Source organism: Anolis carolinensis, chromosome 1 (genome assembly GCF_035594765.1).
Source record: "Anolis carolinensis isolate JA03-04 chromosome 1, rAnoCar3.1.pri, whole genome shotgun sequence".
Lineage (NCBI taxonomy): Eukaryota > Metazoa > Chordata > Lepidosauria > Squamata > Dactyloidae > Anolis > Anolis carolinensis.
In genome coordinates, this window is record NC_085841.1 from 270,505,982 (window position 1) to 270,524,989 (window position 19,008).

The 19,008-nt window shown below is 35.7% G+C and overlaps 1 protein-coding gene across 1 annotated transcript in view; it reads left to right on the forward strand.

Annotated features, from left to right (window-relative positions):
* Window positions 1–19,008, forward strand: part of pik3c2a (phosphatidylinositol-4-phosphate 3-kinase catalytic subunit type 2 alpha) — a 56,937-nt gene that overhangs the window by 17,178 nt on the left and 20,751 nt on the right. Inside the window, exons 3-15 of the mRNA XM_003214803.4 lie at window positions 7,321–7,421; window positions 8,717–8,874; window positions 9,391–9,511; window positions 10,597–10,708; window positions 11,958–12,037; window positions 12,136–12,199; window positions 14,114–14,257; window positions 15,130–15,163; window positions 15,247–15,460; window positions 15,551–15,673; window positions 16,606–16,773; window positions 17,301–17,409; window positions 17,717–17,859. Of these exons, the coding sequence (XP_003214851.2) occupies window positions 7,321–7,421; window positions 8,717–8,874; window positions 9,391–9,511; window positions 10,597–10,708; window positions 11,958–12,037; window positions 12,136–12,199; window positions 14,114–14,257; window positions 15,130–15,163; window positions 15,247–15,460; window positions 15,551–15,673; window positions 16,606–16,773; window positions 17,301–17,409; window positions 17,717–17,859 (1,571 nt within the window). The remainder of the gene's footprint in view (window positions 1–7,320; window positions 7,422–8,716; window positions 8,875–9,390; window positions 9,512–10,596; window positions 10,709–11,957; window positions 12,038–12,135; window positions 12,200–14,113; window positions 14,258–15,129; window positions 15,164–15,246; window positions 15,461–15,550; window positions 15,674–16,605; window positions 16,774–17,300; window positions 17,410–17,716; window positions 17,860–19,008) is intronic.

A 19,008-nucleotide genomic window follows, 5' to 3' on the forward strand; every position in this document is an offset into this window, starting at 1 on the left:
GTACTTTTGGAAATGTATTTTGACAGTAGCCTTTTTTGCTGTTATCAGCTAGATTGTGTTAGCTAGCAATTGGGGAAGAAAATCCAAGGCCCATAAAATCTGTTAGATTTTTCTGTACCTTCAGAAAATAGAAGGCCAGTCTTATGGATAGTCGTTTATGATACAGTGCAAAGAAGGAGAAGAGAAATCTAAACTCAAAATGTTATTTTCGGGTTTCAGTGACATGTTCAGCATTCTGTGTTTCCTCAAGGCCAGTGGGTATGTTCTGATCTTATCATGCACTGATTGTGTATTTTGCTCTGTTTCATACTGAATAAATGTTTGTATCAGCCTGTTTAGAAAGCCCCTTTATGTTTACCTGTGGATAGCTCCATTTCACTGCTAAAGTGATACGTGCAAAGTTTGGTATTAGGTGGAATTATGATGGTGATATAGTTTGATTTTTAAAGGCCAACTAGTTAACATCTGTTCTCACAGAGGCCAAGAAGATGCCAATGGAAAATCTACAAACAGGACAATTTCCCACTTGTATTCCCCAATGAAATAATTTTTGAGTATTTTTAATTGTGCTGTGCACATCGGCTAGTATTTTAAGATGAATTTGAGATGGACTTCATGCAGACTATTTGTGAGGAAATGATTCCTAGATTGCTGCCATAGTATAGCTGATAACTGTAAAACTACTGCATTCAGATGCATCTCCAAAAGTAAATATTTACATATATATTTTGTTTTTTAAAAAAGCACATGAGGTAAATTCATGCCATTAAAGACTTCCACAGTCTATTTCACACAGTATTGATAGAATTAATTTGTGGATTTGAAAGATAATAATGTAGTAAGCAATGCTTCTAAATCTTGATGGAGAAAAGACCAAAAGTATGAACACAAGCATGGATAAAATGTTGGCTGAAGTCTCTAAATATACTTTACAAAAAAGGAAGCTTTGAGATTTGTCTTGAGCATTAAGAGGAACTAGATATTTAGGTTTCAAAAAAGAACAAAAGATCATCTGGCATGGGAACAAAGTTTATACCTCAGCAAGACAGTGTTCCTGCTGAACAAAATGAACATTTGATGTAATGTGCCTAGCTCAATTCTCAAAAGGCATCATGTTTTTACTAACATAATCTCTTCAGAAATGAGGAGCATAGCTCTTGTCCCTTCACTTTTCTTTAGCATGGCATTGGCTATATGAGATCTCAGATTCTGTAGGTGTATGTGTTATTAAGGAGAAATTGTATGCCAGTGAATCAGACAGTAATAGTTGCTTTGTTTTGATGTATGGTTCAGACAGGCTTAATTGTGTGTTCTTTTAATTCCAAAAAAATGCGGATGGGAGTGCAGTGTGAGGGTAGCTGTTAGCCCTCTTAGGTCTGATAATGGACATAGGAGTACCCCGGAGTTTGGGTAATTATTTTTATTATTATTTTTACCTCTAACTGAAGTATAGGGGTACTAATCTGCTGCTAGATTCTGAGAAGGGGTCCATGGTTTTCACCTGACTGGCAAAGGGGTCCATGGAATAAAAAAAGTTTTAAACCCCTGGAACTCAGTGTTTGTTTTATCAGATGTTCTATGTCATGGACATTCGCCAGTTTTTCTTTTGACATTTTTTACTTTTAAGCTCACATTTATTTTGAAATTTGGGGTGATTAAAAAAAACTACATCAGATAATTTTTACTGATAGGATAATTGGACACTTTGCTGCAAAAGGAAAACTTCTGATATCAAGTTTTGGTTTGATGCAAGACTTCATCAAGTGTGAAGTCCATGAATTAAAATAAAGTCTAGCTATCGGATACAATTTTATATTGATTCAGATAACTAATCCCCTGCAGGCAACTAATTGAATTAGTTGTCTGTTAAATGCTGCAAATTTCCTGATGCCAGAGCTATTACTATTCAGATTAAATTAATGCCAAATTCACTTATGATGCTGAAGATTTGAGTGGTCACTTACTAAGTTCTAACTCAATTCAGAATCAGTTCTGGGGGTTTTGTGAGCCATTTAATCTTTAAATTGGATGCATGGGGGAAGGGGATCAACATGTTATCTTTATATTCACAAACGTTAAAGTAAAACATTTAAATAGCATACTTATTATTAAAAGTAACCATATTATATTATTCAGTCCCGTTACAGGGCCAATACAAGATATTAAGTTGCAAAATGTGATGTGACTGACATTTCTTCTCCTCAGTTGTTAAATAGAATATTACTGAAAAAGAGATCTAGCCTAACAAATATGTCTCCCTAAGAGCTTCTATAAGATGTTGTTAGGAAGGTGGCCACACAAACTGCCTACTCTACTGTGCTCTGCTTATCTTCCCAAACCTGATAAGTTTGAGTATCATATCGATGTTGTGGTAGAACTTTTAGTGACATGTCTTTTCTCAGACCAATACACCGAAGACAGTGGCTTTCATGTCTTACCAGAACACCCATGCAATGTTTTAGGCTCAGTGGGTTCTCTTTGGTGGGCAAGTGATGACTATATCATGTGTTCTACCAACCAGAAAAATACAAACAGTAATAGAGTGTCTTTTGGACTGTGGATGGGGTGGGCAATGGAATGCTTAGCACTGCCTCACCTAATATATTGCTTAATACAAAAGCCTCATCTTGTCTCATGGAAAACCCATGATTTATACATTAGCACATCAACCTTTTTTTAAAAAAAAAAAACACCACATTTTCAATCCAATCAGCTTTATTATTACTTAATATCTGTGGTTTCCATTCTAAACAATAATGTTTAGATTATAATTTGTGTACATATCAAAATTGGAACTCCTGTTTGTTTACGATTTGGGGAACAGCTACATTACACACCAACCTTTCTTGAAATCTTGGATGCATATACACTATAGAATTAATTCAGTTTGACACCACTTTAACTGCCACTGCTCAATGCTGTGGAATCATGGTAGTTGTAGTTTGGTTTCTTTGCTAGAGATGACTAAAGAACAACTTCTGTGATTCCAATTATTTCTGCAGTGGAGATGCACTCCTTGTTCAACTTCATTCCTATTCCTAGAAGTGAGTGTTCACATGTTTCATACTGTGGTTCTCAACCTGGGGTCCCCAGATATTTTTTGCCTACAAATCCCAGCCAGTTTACCAGCTGTCAGGGTCTCTGGGAGTTGAAGGCCAAAAACATCTAGGGACCCTAGCTTAAGAACCACTGCTCTATAATTTTATACAGTACATTTGTGAGGGAGAGATTTAGAAGGCAAAGGGGCTCATAACATTCCTCCGGTCTTTTATCCATTAGTGCTTACCAAATAGGTAACATGATCATTGCCTCTGGAGAAAAGAATGAGGACAAAACAGTATACTAGGGAAGTCAAATTTATAGTGATAGATTGGTATATTTATGATATATAGATGATACACAGGAAGTAAACAACATTATTCTTCTTCTTTGATGAATCAACAAAGAGATAATAGAGATGGGAAAAGGTGGAATATGAAGCGACGAGTTTTGAAAATTTCTACAGATAAAAGACAAACAGGCACTCAGAAAGGGCCATTTTAAATAGCCCAGATAGAATTTCTTTGAGAATCTGTTTTCCCTTCTCTTTGTTTATAATACGATGCTGCTTCTGTTTTTGTACTGGAAGCTCATTATACTTATTTTCTCTCTCGAGTAAACAATGAATGTATATTTGTTTTTTGTGTAAACTAGGGGGATCATTCCTCTTTGATTTTCTTTTTCTGGAACTTTTAAAAGGGCTTGCAGCAAACACTGAAATGGAGTTTTGCCCTAAGAATTGAACAGTGTACTCTTTTTCCGTGTCTTCCAAAACCATTGCAAGAGGAGAAAATAAGGGGCTGCATAACATTCCAAATGTTTCATATTTCTTTTTCCTTCATCTTACCCCATGGATATATTTTCTCTTTTACTTTTAACTAGGAATTTTTGTTACGTATTCTTAGGTTAACTCTAAAATAAATGTGTATGTATTAAAACAGGGCAATGCACAGCCTGGGGATAATCAGATTTATATTAAAACAAACATTTTCTTGCATTTTATGTATAAACAAAGAAATGCCACCAGTTCTTGAGCTTCCTGTGTTATTTCAGTTTAAAAAATTAACCCAAAAGGCATAAAAGCCATTACTGGAACTACACAATGCAATCTTTCCAAAAGAGCACAGAGTGTACATTTTATTTATTTATTTTGTTTTATTTCAATACAAACCTGCAAATTTTTTGTCATTGGTAGCATTAACTATGGGTTAGTGCTATATGAATGAGTATTCATACATTTTTCTCTCATTGCTCTTCTGCTGCAAGGAGAATTTGTTTCCATTTTTAGCTAACCACTATAACTATAAATAGTCATTAAACTAACTGCAACTCCTTGTTTAGCATCATGTCCAAGTGAGGCCAGTGTTTCTTATCTCCATGTGGTGCTACAAAATAATGTCTCCAGTGGCAACTATTTGTGAACCAATGTCATTTTCTGTGGCTTAAACCGTAACAGCAGAAAGCAACTTGTGACTCTTCCAAAGCAGCATGTGACACAGTGAAGGGATGCTGCCTGGAAAGCAAGTTGTGTATGGTGATTCAGTCCAAGATTATCCTTCTTTTACTACACACTGAAAATGCTGATTTCCCACAATATGACAAGAGGCAGACTGGGTCCAACTTCGTTGCCTTATTACTATTGCATAGAAGATTCATGCCTGACTGTGTGTTGCTGCTCAGAGTCTCCTTTGGCAATGTTAAATGGAACATTTACTTCTGTGGCATGATCATGTGACACATGTGCTTTAAATCAGAATCAAATGTGCGATTAAACTAGCTGGCACAAAAGTGGCACAGGTGGCAGGAACTACGGAGTTTTAACAACTTCTGTTTTCAAAAGTTATTTGACTTGACTAATAGCAGCTGTATAAATATTTGTTCTCTTAGTAAAATGAATAAAATGTTCCATGGACTTCTAAGGTAAAGCTTATGTGTCATTTCAGAACTTAGTTCTATACGAATGTTGCTTAACTTCATATTTTGGAAATTGGTGACAGAGGCCATAAAAGTTGATTATTTTAAGACTAATGAGAACTATGGTTCTGGTTTCATTAGTAAGAATTCTAGACTACACTCCATTTCACTTGCTGAGTTTTTGAACATAGAATCAAAGCACAAAATTTCTGCATGCTTGTTGCTGAATTGCCATGCTGTCTATGAATTTAAGAATTTAGTGAGAATAGAAGTTATGGCTTAATAATGATTATTATCATAATTATTATTGTGATGGTTTTGATTATTTCAGTATCTAATTTATAATCGTTTTTAATGATTTTGTGACCATGTGCGAATGTTTTTAGTGGTAAAACAGGAGACAATGTCATGAATCTACTTAGTAGACGGTTCAGATTCAGGCTATTTTGCTGACTGCATCCCCTTGTACGAACTTGCCCGGGCCCTGAGATTTTCAGGAGAGGCCTTTCTCTCGGTCCCACCAACATCTCAAGCTCGGTTGGTGGAAACGAGAGAGTGGACTTTCTCGGTGGCTGGCCTGCAACTCTGGAACTCCCTGCCCAGGGAAGCCAGAATGTCCTTCCGTCAGCAGGCTAAACCCTTTTTATTCAGACAGGCTTTTAAAAATGAAGGTGTTTGTGATCTGGTCAGGGGGTGCTGTGGTTTTGTGTGCTTTTATGGTTTTAACCTAAATTGTTTTAAATATTGATGATGTTTAATACTATTTTAATATTTGTATATTTTGAGCTGTATTGTAATGCTTTTAATTTTGAGCCGCTTTGAGTCTCCTTTTGGAGAGAAAAAGTAGGATATAAATAAACATAATAAGAATAGTCTAGATTGTGTATCCATCTATATGTTGCATCTGTAACATGTTGCATCAGAGTAACATTTATAGAACCCATTGCCCTGAGTACTAGTCTCCAGGTCAGCAGAAAGCAAGCCTGCTCCCTCTTCCTTATGTCATCCTTTCAGATATTTATACATGGCTATAATATCTCTTCTCAACCTTCTCTTCTGCAGGGTAAACATCCCCTTCTCTTTAAACTGCTCCTCATAGGGCATGGTCTCCAGACCTTTTTATAATTTTAGTTGCCCTCCTCTGAACACCTTCCAGCTTATCAGTATCTCTTTTAAACTGTGATGCCCAGAACAATATTCCAGGTGAGATCTGACCTGACCAAAGCAGAATAGAGAGGCACCATGACGTTTCTTGCTCTTGACACTATACTCCTTTTAATGCAGCCCAAAACACTGTTGGTTTTTAAGCTTCTACATCAAATTATTGGCTCATGTTCAACTTGTTGTCCACTAAGACTCCAAGATCTTTTCCACATGGACTGTTGTTGAGCCATGCAAGAAGATCATTAAAGGCCTTACTGAAATCAAGATATGCTATATCCACAGCAGCATCAGACATCTCTAAGGGATATCTGTTCATACATTTTTTCCTTATGTTCAGTATATCTTATGAAGATTTCATAAGATGCTTTATAATTGCTGCTGCATTGAAGTAGTACTGAAAAGATGGAGCTAATTGGACCATAAGTAAGTGTACTTCTGTTACTGATGATAGAGTGACTATCATTGTGGACATGTAATAACATTGACGCTGAAGGAATTACCAGAGAATTTATTATCAAATGCAAATACTATTTGTCAATTTGTAAAACAGGATAATCTATACACTGGAATGTTTTTTCATGAAGAATAGATGAAATGGGGTTCAAATACAAATTTACACAAGGTAATACAATAGTTACGTAAGCTTGTACAATAGTTCTCCCCACTCCTTTCTTTCTGTATCTATACCTCCAGGTTCCTCAAACTCAAAAATTCCACATACTTTTAAGGCAGAATTTTAACTTGCATTGGATTTGTTTGGATTGTAGAGTATGCCAGAACTCTGTTCTGCTATGTGATACAGCACATTATTATTGTGAAATCTGAATAATGTACCCCTTTTAGCCATATATTGATAAATGTATATTCTGTGGTCAAATTGTGGAAAATAAGTTAGTTATCTCAGTAATCGAAAGATTCTGAAATTGAAGTTGTCATCTTGAAAAATAAAATCTATATCCATCTGGAAAGGCTCTTCTGAAAAAGAATAAGATCAATTGAATGATTACATATAAAATGCTGTTAAGTTGTCAGCAATAAATTAATGCAAAATAAGATACTTAATGCAAAATAAGACTACCTTAACATCAAGTCAGATAATAATTACTTTCATAAAACTGTTACTGACTTATTGCTTACAATCCTGCATGCCTTCTAAATGTGTTTTCCTCTTTCACTCCTTCTGTTCTTTATTGTGCATTTCAGACAGACTGTGGGACCACTAGCCTGCCAACAGGAAATAAACTTCTAAAAAATGTTGAAGGGCAAAATCAGGAACAAGCAGCATTCTGTGAAGCCATTGGAAAGTAAGCAGCAGTTTCATGCCAACTGACTGACTGTACTTACGTTGAATGTCTAAACCACATGTGTACCCTTTTAAGGATGTAAATATTACTACTGACTTCACACCTTAGGCATAAGAAAAAACTTGGGATATTTTGTTTCATGTTGTATATGTTAACATGGACACTCAGGTCAACTGCCAATTCCAACTTTGTTTTAATGAAGAATTCATGGTTCTAACCATTCTTCTGTTTTTGATACATTAGAAGAATCTTGAAATAAGATATTGTCTATACTTCCTGTATGTGTGCATTCACATGCACAGATAGCACATTGCTGAAAGCATTTGGTTTTCATTGCAGTTATGTGTTTAGCAATAGAAGAATCCTTTTTTCAAGGAAGGAAACCATCATTTATTTTCTTGAAAGCAAAATAGATAATTATAAAACTTCAGTGACAGCTATCAATCTAGCAGAGTTGTGCATTAGTTTAGTGATGCTAAGCTATTTATGCTAATCCAGCCCTTTGAAATTTTATGACCCGCTAAACTTGCCATTTTCTGTATCTCATGTTACTCTTAACCACTGCTCCATAACTGCTTGTATATACCCGAAGATTAAATATTATACCCTATTGGTGTATTTTAGGTATATCATGGATCATAATCCATGATACATCATGTAAAAAATGTGTTAATCTTAAAAGTTTCACAAAACTCCACCTCTCCTGTACCTCTAGTATTGAAACAATGTGTATCTGAATAACATTTGCATGGGGGGGCATAAGCAGAAAGAGTGCTCTTGCATGTATATCCTGTTGGTGTGTTGCTATATGCACCTATTGTTTTATTCATAATTTTCTCTACTTTGTAAGCCACATTGACACCCAGTTTGAAAAAAGGATAGGTTATAAATAAAGTAATGGATGGATGATTCATCTGGTTGTCCAATGTGGAAACAGATGTGGGTCTAGTGTGGTTTTGGTCTGATCTAGCAGGACTAGTCTTTATATTTTTTATATTTTTTTCAGAGAGAAGTACATTTTGAAGTAGGACCTGATTCACTTAGTATTGCTAAATTTGTATCTTTGTTTTTCCTTTCATCAATGCAATCATGTAAGTTAACTTCATCCAAGCATTTGTATTGGGTGGGCAAAGTAGACAGCCCCCAGGAGCCAAAAATATTTATTTCTGAAATAATCTCTATGGGGTATGGAAAGCATTTCCATTATGTTCATATGTTAATATGACCTCCCCCCCCCCCCCCCCCCCCGGCTTATTAACTACCCACCCCTGATTTATTATGCATGTTGTTTGCAGGCTAAGGACCAAGTTTCCGCATAAAAATCATGATACAAACCCAGGTTTCGTTTTGAGTCCAGTCATGTTGCAACGAAACATCAGTGGAGAAAACTCAAGCATCAAGATTTCAATAGAAATAGAGGGTTTTCAACAGCCAGTGACATTTACATGCGATGGTATGTATCTTTTCATTTTTATAGATTGTAAATATTACGTTTACAATATATCTCAAAGGGCTATGGTAAGATGGTATTATTAGTAATGCTATCCTAAATATTAACGCACATGAGAAGAGTTATTTAATTTATAATTTGTGTTTTAGATGGTTATAAAAAATCCAGTCTAACAAAATTATTTGATTAATGGTAAAATTCTAGAGTAGTTTAAAGGGGAGTTGTTATTGTAGATTTTGTTGTTTGCAAGAACATATTTAAACTTTTCAACTCTTACCAGTGTTATTCCATTTGACAGCTTGGTGAGATTTTGATTTTTATGAATTGCCTCAGCCCAAATTAAGCCAGTATGCAAAAAATAAGATATTAGTGGTCAGCAAATTCACATCCAGGAATCCTTTATACTAAAATGGCAGAATAAATTCATATTTCAAACTGTTTCACAAGGAAATCAAAAGCAACAAATGTTTTATCTTTATGATTTTATGTTGTCTTATATGTTTCTTTTCATCAAAACAGCCAGTTCTCCAGTTGAGCTCATAATAATGCAGGCACTTTGCTGGGTGCATGATGATTTGAATGATGTAGACATTGGCAGTTATATCTTGAAAGTTTGTGGGCAAGAAGAAGTTTTGCAGAAGTAAGCAGATTTTTTTTCATGTCAATATTTAACTGTGGTTAGAACATGATTACTTGAAAAATGCCACACTTAAGTATTAAACTGTATCAAAGCAGCAGACTGCGATATTTTTATTCTTAATTTGGAGTGGAGGGGAACATATTACAATGGATTTCCCTATTTGTTAACTTTCTATTCTTTTTTGAATCTTCATAGAATTGATTTTATGGAAAATAATTGTTTAATTGTTTACATTTTGTGTTATGAAAATTGTAGTATAATTGTCAAGCTTATCTGCTTTTACAAACAAGTTGTCACCAATGGAATGTGTCTTCTTTTCTTTTTGGGTGTGGAATTCTGTGAATCGTGGCTCCTGACTTTGAAATTTATTGATTTTTAAATATCTGTTGTCTTCTTACTCTTTTTTAAACTGTCATCTCTGTGCCATGTTAAGAATCATTCCATTTAGCCATCTCTCACTGTCATGCAGTAGAAATGTGTCATACTGTGTGGAATAGGAGAGTGGAATGTAAGACTGATTTCAGAGGACATTATCTTGATCCCATGCATTGATCGGAGCTTTTCTACCTTGTACTTTGCTAGATTGCCCTTCCTTCTCTTTTCACATGGGGATAAAAGGAATGGGGAAGAAATCATTCTGAGCCAAGGATTTCAGGAATTGAATAAAACCTGAACTCAGGTTCAATCACCTCTTGGAAGCCTTTGTTGAGACTGGAATCAATGCTATTTCTGATCAGTGATAATGGAGATTTTCTCTACATATGGGGAGACTCATTGTCAGGGAGAAGGGCCACTGGGGAGGCTGGATACTGACCAGGTCGGATACTGACCAGGAGGCATTTAGTTCATTCTTTTAAAAAATGCTAACCATGATCAATGCTGACATCTGTACATATCTAATGCTGTAAGCTGTAGTTATGAAGGTAGTGGGTACCAAAGCTAATTAAGTGATCCATGGATCCATGGATAAAAAAATTAAAAAATGTCTTCTAAATTCTAGTCACTATTAATTTGCAGGAAAAAAATGTTTTAGAAAAGTGTATTGTAAATTTGATATGTAACCCTAGTACCCATTGCTTTAACAGTAAACATAGTGTAGGAAGCCATGAATACATACAGAACTGCCGCAAATGGGACTCAGAGATTAAACTGCAGCTCCTGACCTACAATGTTATATGCCGAGACCTGGCACGAACAGTAAGTACAAAAGAAAAGGATACCCTTAAATGACCATTGATGCTATGTTTATTGTTATGCACATTTCTGTATCCTAGAACTGAGGAAAAATATAAAACTATAGAATTGGAAGTGTCCTTATGGATCATCAGGTCTAAACCTCTGTTTAATGCAGGATATCCAGCAAAAGCATCCCCAGCAGGCAGTTGTTCAGCTTCTTTTTGAAGACATTAAGAAAAGGAGACCTCCCTAGGCATTTGGTTCTACTGTCAAGTGATTCCTTCTAATGTTCAATCAAAACCTATTCTTGTAGTTTAAAACCATTGGACCTAGTTCATTCTTCTGAGGCAACTAAGAATAAGCCTGCACCTTGCTTTTTGAGGCAGCCCATATGGTAGTTCAAAGAGTGCAGTCTCTACCATTATAGTGAGAAAAAAATATTATTGCTATAGATGACAATGAAGTTTTAAAATCTTTGCAGCCTCTTAGGAAGAAATGTGTGTTTGTATCTCATGATTCAAACTATGTATATTGTACATCAACAAAAATGTATAACTATTTCCTAGATAAATAGTTGTCCCTTAATCTGCGAATCTAATGTTCCTGCTAAGATCTCTTTTAGGCTATAAGAAATAGGAAGGTTCTGCTCCTTTTTGTTGTAATAAATGGAAATATTATACTGAATTAATTGCAGTGCATGCAGGACAGAAGTGGGAAATATGTGGCCCTGCAGATGATGTCAGGCTTAGCCTTCAGCATTAGCCAACAAGCTTTTTGTGGGATTATGAAATGCAATCCAGCAACATCTGGAGAACTTTATCATTCTACATCCCTGCTGCATTATAAGCCATCTGAATACAAAGAGTAATGTTAACCTCATAATTTGAGGTGAGGTACTTTCCAAACAGCGGAAATGTACATTTACCTTGCTTCTTAAAAATTGGGAGAAAGCGGTCAGCATCACAGGTGGAATCATCATCTGCAAAATGCATAATCATAAGTGATTTGTTGATAGGCATTTCAAATCTTGGTATTCACATAAAGGCTTTATATGTGTATTGCATACATATTGTTATATGTTTTTGAGCTTTGCTTGAAAAGAATATTTACAGTTTAAATTGTCTTGTAAGAGGAGGAAATGTAATTTTGTTAATAAAAAAAATAGCTTTGCTATCTAATTTAGATTACTTTTAGGAGTTACCCTTTCTTCAAAAAACAACCTGGAATACTAGCAATATATTCAGATAACTTTCATATTTCTCATTATTAGGCTGATGATGATGGGACACAAATAGATTTGATCAAACATCTGAGTAATGTAGAAAAACTCTTCAGAGAAAGCATTCAGAGGTAACCACTATGCATTACATACTTTGTACTCAAATGCATTTTCTGAACATTGCTTTTATAAGTGCTTCCACTTGTAATATAATTGTTTTTTGTTCTAGCCATTCTCTTGAAGAGCTCTTAGAAGCTTATCATAATCAAGTTGCTATTATTCTTAAAAAGGAGGTAAGCTTTATATCTAATGTGCTTCCATTTATATTTTTGTGTCATAAATAATATGTTTATGGCAACCTCTTATAAAGAGAGAAGTAATGAAATACTTTCAGCTCAGAATTTAGGCAGCCTATGGCCTTTCAGATATTGTTCGATTGTAATGCCAGCTCACTGTAAACTCTTCTGGCTAGAACGAATATATGTTTTAGTCTACCTTTTTGCCATAGATATTAGCAAGCAGTAATATAAATGTTCTATAGAGGGCCGCAACCTGCCTTTTCCTCAATAGCTGTTAAATTACAATGATCTGAAAGGGTCTTCTTCAGCTGCTTTTAGGTACATTATGTGCTTCAAGAGCAAAAGCATTCTCAGTCCAGGTGCTCCACCTATGAATAGAATACCTTCTCTGTGGATGTATGACTAGCACCAGTGTAGAATTGTTTTGGCAGTGGGTTTTGTCTACCTTAGGCATTTTAATTGGCCGATTCTCTTTGGTTTTTGTAACTGTCACTTCTTAATTTTATTAAGATTACATATGCTGTTGTTTTTATTCTTTTAATTATGGGTAAAGATGCTTTGACGTTTTATTGTTTGTTCCTGCATGGCAGGGGGTTGGACTAGATGGCCCTGTGGTCTCTTCCAACTTTATTATTATATGAAGGGTAATTTTGAAAGATTTTGATAAAAGCGTTTTTAAATCAATCTAAAATGATGTAAATATTTTCCCTCCCCTCCAATTTCACTGCTAATGTTTAGACTCCCTTTGGGGTCTGTACCCACCAAGAATATTCTCTTAGCTATGTGGCTAGGGTATTTTCTTATTATTGTTGATTTTGTATATCAGCTGCTTGGCACTTTTATATTTTAGGAGGTGACAGTAGTATAGTGCAGTAGGAAAATCAGACCACTGAAATTTTCTCTAGATGTGGCAGTAAGTCCCCACATTAGCACAAGTTTCCTACTACTCAAAACAAATTTTTGTGTCCTACAATAATTTGCCTCTCCATAAAAACCAGCATTGACTGTCATTTGTAGTTTTTCGACCACAAAAGAGTCTCTATGGTGTTTACAAGGAAACTATGCCTTAAAAAGTCTAACGTATTCTCATAATTCTTTCTGAGAACAACTTTTACTTGCCTGACTGATGTTACAAACCACTAAACAGTATGTTGTTATCTTACACTTTGTCCTGCCTTACAGTCATCATAAGAATAAATGTCTGTCTTCTTTCTCTCTCCCCATGCCATGTAGCAGTGGGGTAGTCTGTTCCTGTCTCATTTGGATGGGTTTGCAGCATAAAAGGGGGTCCGATTCAGAATTCTGGTCATTTCTAAAGTCAAATCTAGAAGCCAGAAACATTTCCCCCTTCTGCTGAGGAACTTGTAGAAATTGCGACCTTCCAGATGTTGATGTATTACTATTCTTTTAACCCTTCATCAAGCTGCTTTGGGGGTAATAGGAATTGGACTTCAACTATATGTTGAGAGAGTCAGAGATTCCTTAGCCTGGCCTGCATGCTTAACTAATTTTAGAACCAACACTTGACTGAAGATAAATTCCCAGGTATCCCTCTGCAAATTATAGGGTAAATATTCCCTTTTTATAACAGAGTCAGCAGCTCTAATAATAGTTTTGTTCTTAAATGTGTTCTCAAATTTCATATTTTTGTTTCTTGATGGATAACATCTGAAGCCTTTCTTCCACTTTTCTGCACGTAGGTAAAGTAAAGGTTTCACCTTAACATTAAGTCTACTCTGTATCCGACTCTGTGGGGTGGCGCTCATCTCCATTTCTAAGCCAAAGAGCCGGTGTTGTCCGTAGACACCTCCAAGGACATGTGGCTGGCATGACTGCATGGAGTGCATGTAGACCTACTGTTTTGGAATAATTTTTAACATTATAACTTATGTCATTTGATTTTCTCAGAAGCAGCTCAAAGCAGTAGATCCAGTCATTAAAGCTGTCAGAAAGATTTGTTGTACATTGGATGGAGTAGAGACTCCTGCCATTACAATGGCAGTAAAGAAGCTGAGAAGAGCAGTTAATCTTCCACGGAATAAGAGTCCTGAGGTAATTAGCTCAATCATGTGTTCTGGCTGGGTACATAGTGAATTGTAATGCACATTTAACCCCACTTCTGTCACTCTCTTAACCTGTGGATCTGCCAAGAAGATGAAGGGAGTCCTGCTTTATTTGGCCAAGCTCCTCTTTAGCCCAACACAGTGACCAATCAGATGGTTAGGGAAAGTTCACAGGCAGGACAAAAGAGCACTAGCCTGCTGACTCCCCCTGCCTTTGATATATAGGGGTGGCTTGCCATCCCTTGTTCTGGAGGAAATACATAACCATCATAACAAGTAGTCTCATACAGCCCCAGAAGTTTATATAAGGCAAATGGGTTCGATAGATTTTTAGTTGTCAAAAAAGACATGGTGTTGACGTATGTGGGAATTCTTTCAGTCTCCTGTAAAAAGGGGAATATGGAAATTATATCTGAACCAGACTAAATTATATGCCACTGAATTTCCAACCTTTGAAGGCCTTGGAGCAATGATGTGAGAACCTTTGAAGCTCACTTTTATAGTCGAAGATAGGAGTGGTATGGCTACAGCTGAAAAGATTTCCTGTTTTTATGTATACAGCATTGGTTCTCAACCTGAGGTCCCCAGATGTTTTTAGCCTACAACCCCTAGAAATCCCAGCCAGTTTACCAGCTATTAGGATTTCTGGAAGTTGAAGGGTAAAAACATCTGGGGACCCTAGGTGGAGAACCACTGGTATACAGAGTTAAATTGTCTTTGTGACAAGAAAGAACAATCACAAAGTACTCCTACTATGGTTCCACCATGGAACTGTTTTTCAAGCAATTTATTATACTAGTTTTTACGAGCAGTTTTCAATTGTGAGGATATTCTTACCTTGTCTGGTGTTTTATTACCTAGGTGTCTTCTGATGATGCTAGCAAGAATACCACTGGTATGTACAAAGCTTCATCTTTTCTTTCTTCTTTAATATGTTTTTAATTATTAACTTCCTAAAAAAACAATATTCTTACCTAGGTTCATTGCAAACTGAAAACCCTCTACAAGTGAGCCTAGATCAGTTAACCTCAGCTGTCTATGCCCTCCTTGAACTCCACTTGAACTCATGCAATAGTTGTTCTTTGAATGCTCTAGAGACTGAGAGAAGCACTAAAGGGGCTTGGACTGCCACAGAACACCTCCAGTTCACAGTATTTGCTGCTCATGGGATTCTCAGTGGCTGGGTCTCTGTGTAAGTAATTTAAAAATTCTTGTTTGCCCACCATCTCCCAAACTGTGCAAGTGATACATTTTTTACTCACCATAATCTTTTCCTTTTCAGTTATGAAAAATACTACTTGGTTTGCTCTCTGACCCATAATGGAAAAGATCTTTTTAAACCTGTCCAGTCCAAGAAAGTTGGAACATACAAGAACTTTTTCTATTTGATTAAATGGGATGAACTGTAAGTAGTTGGTTTACCTGTTTACTTTGATTGGTATTTGTTAGTTCCATCAGAATTGTCCATTAAAAACACCCAGTTCCATCAAATCATATAATTAATCGAGTATATATATAAGACTTTTGTTTCCATGTTCTTCTCATCCAGCAAATAAGATACTGAAGATTTTACCAGACTAATCAGCATAAATTTAAAGTAGAGGTTGGGATGGGCCTGAAGAAATTAGCAAGGAGAATTGCTAATTTAATATTCTACTAACTTAAGTACCACAAATTTGGGGAAGCAGGATTTGGACAAAATATATGTTGCGCCATAAATCTTCTGGTCTGTGTTCTTTTAAAAGAAAAATGATGTTCTTCATAAAACTGAAAAATGGATGCTGTCTCTCGTATAAAGAATTTGGAAGCAACATACATAGAAGTTAAAATATCAATTTACTCACTACTTGGCTATTAGGTTTTCCCATGTATAAATTGGGAGCAGGTTTTGTCATTAAATACTCCTTCTCACATGGTCTTCCTCATTGATTTTCACAGTCATACACCTGCTTCCCTGGTGCAGTTAGAAATTAATTAACATTGACAATGTATTTTAATTTAAACATAGGATTCCTGACTGTGGTCTCCTTTGAAAAAGCTCTTAGTGCCTTAATATGGACTGTTAATGATGCTATTTCTTCTCTTCCCATTATATCATTTCTTTTGTACCAAAGATGTTCAGTATAATATTTAATAATGTTTTGAAAGAGAGATGTTTCATTAAGTAAGATTAATGAGGCTGCAGGAAATACTGATAACTATTTATGTTTAATATACATTGTTAATGGGATGTAAAACAAAATCTGAAGTGAAAAACTGCATATTATTTCATTTTAACTTGTATTTTTCCCCAAAATAAAGTGGTGAATTATGCCTAACCACTTTTTTATTTTGCAGGATAATTTTCCCTATACAGATTTCTCAGTTGCCATTAGAATCCATCTTATGCCTTACTCTCTTTGGGATATTAAACCAAAATAGTGGTAGTTCACCTGACTCAAATAAGCAGCGGAAAGGCCCAGAGATGTTGGGTCAAGTTTCCTTCCCTCTCTTTGATTTTAGACGGTAAGTATTCAAAATGCTACAAGTAGTACTGTGGGTTGGAAGCATTGCTTATAAAATAATTGAACAGATCCCAAAAAGAAATTGACCTGAATTTAATGAGTTTCTTGACTCCTGTTGTATTGACTTTGAATAATATATATGAAACGTTTTTCTCCATAATGGTTAAAAAAAACTATTTTGTAATGAAGTCACATTTCCAATTTGGTAATTTTTTAGAATGACGATTATTGTTAATCCTGAATAAATATTATTGATTACTAGTCTGTTAGACTATTTTAATTCCATTGAAGTCAGTAGAATTCAAGGAACACATTTTAACAGTATTTTAATCATAAGCTGTGTTATCAATTTGTTCATGATCCCAATGTTCCTCATTACATTACTGTTCTATAGTTTCTCAATATATTTTTTGTTTTTACCTAAAATAAATCTTCATTGTGCTGTAGAAATCTGCTAGGATATTTTCTAACCTTGAAACCAGATTGGTTGGACAAGTAAATGTCATTCCTTCTTTGGTTATTCCTTAGAATATTGGCTTCTGGAACAAAACTCTTACATGTTTGGACACCTTCCACAAGCCTTGTTTTTGGAGTAGCCCATAAAAAAGGAAACCTAATGGAAAGGATTGTGTTACAGGTAATGCTGTTTCCCTCTTAGATGCTTTTGGAGAATTTTGTGTCAGTCATAAATTACCCTTGTGCAAGTGATACCTGTTTGTTTGCACATGGGAATTTGAGTGCCATATCTTGTTAGATATTGGAATATTTTACAAAACAGTATACTTGTTCCTTTTCTCTTTATGCACTTTGTGCAGTCTGTCTTAGTTTAGACACAGGTTAGACAAAAGGCTACTTAATATTAATTGAAGTCGCTGCAATAAGTGCCTGTGGGTAAGTTCATGCCATAGTTTGCTTAGATGCTGATTTATTTTTAAACTTTTCAGGTTGACTTTCCTTCTTTGCCATTTGATATTATATACAAAACTCCTGAAGCTGCAAGTGGCTCCACATGTAATTCCATAGAAACATTGGAAAAAGATTCAAGAGAACGTCTTATTACCATTCTTTCCAAACAGGGTACAGTTGGGTATGTTGCATTGCATTAACAGTTGTATTTTCCATAATTAACTTAATTGGGTTTTTTTTAGATTAAATATACATTTTTTGTATTTCTGGTCATACAGTTAAAATTAATATAGTTCCCCAAAAGTGCCTTCATGTAGCCATGGAACAATCCTACACTTCTAGCAGACATCACTTTCCTCTGTAACACACCTTGTTTTCTTCAGCAGAGGAGCACAGGCGCACACCCCTCATATCTGTCCTCTCACTATTTGAAAAGGAGGGATTCCTATTAAACACAAGATTCACATAAGTGGGAATATGGGATTCTTTCCCCAATAGAAAGCTTCCACATAAATCAGAACCAATCCTCTTTCTTTGTGAGGACTTAAGACATTCTCATATTCTTATTCTGAAAACGGTATAGAGAATAATTGTTGAGCAGGAATACTGGCTAAATATTTTCTGTTTTGGTTGTGAATTTTTTTATTTACAAAGCACTTTAGCTGGAATTCTGGAACTTTGGCTCATTGCTTCTTATAGTATGTCTGAAATGAGAAGGAAATGGTAGGAAATGATTAAGTGCTTCAGCTTAGAGGAGTGATGCTTCCCAATCCTCAGACTAGTGCTGCTCAAGATGCTGGTCTGTGGGATGGTGTCATTCCTTGAGCCATTGGCTGCTGGTTCATGATGGGTGTTCAAAAAAAAAAAAGGAATTGCAGTCAATGGGCACAAATATGGTGCCTGTTCATTGCACATTGGGGGGGGGGGGGAACTGTGCTGCTTCTCCATTTTAGACAGCTTAGGAAGCACAGGTTTTGAAGTCAGGAATGATCTTTCTTGAAATTACTTGTGGCTATCCAGATACCATTAGACAGCAACCATCATCCCCCACCGTTATGTTGGCTAGAGTGGTTGGGAGTTGCAGTCTAACAACATTGGCAGGCTACAAGTTGCCCAACTTGCAGTATTTATTATAAAGGCTTTGCAGAATAGTTTATATTTTATCTTGCTCAATCTGTCTTGGTTTTGGAACCAAATTTCATGCCTAGGAGCTCTGAAAGAGGACTATCTAAAATTGAATCCGCATAAGATGCACATAATGTTACCAAAGCTAGGCTTTTTGAGAGAATGAGATTTTGTTGGTCATAGGTCTGCGTTTTAAAAGATGTTC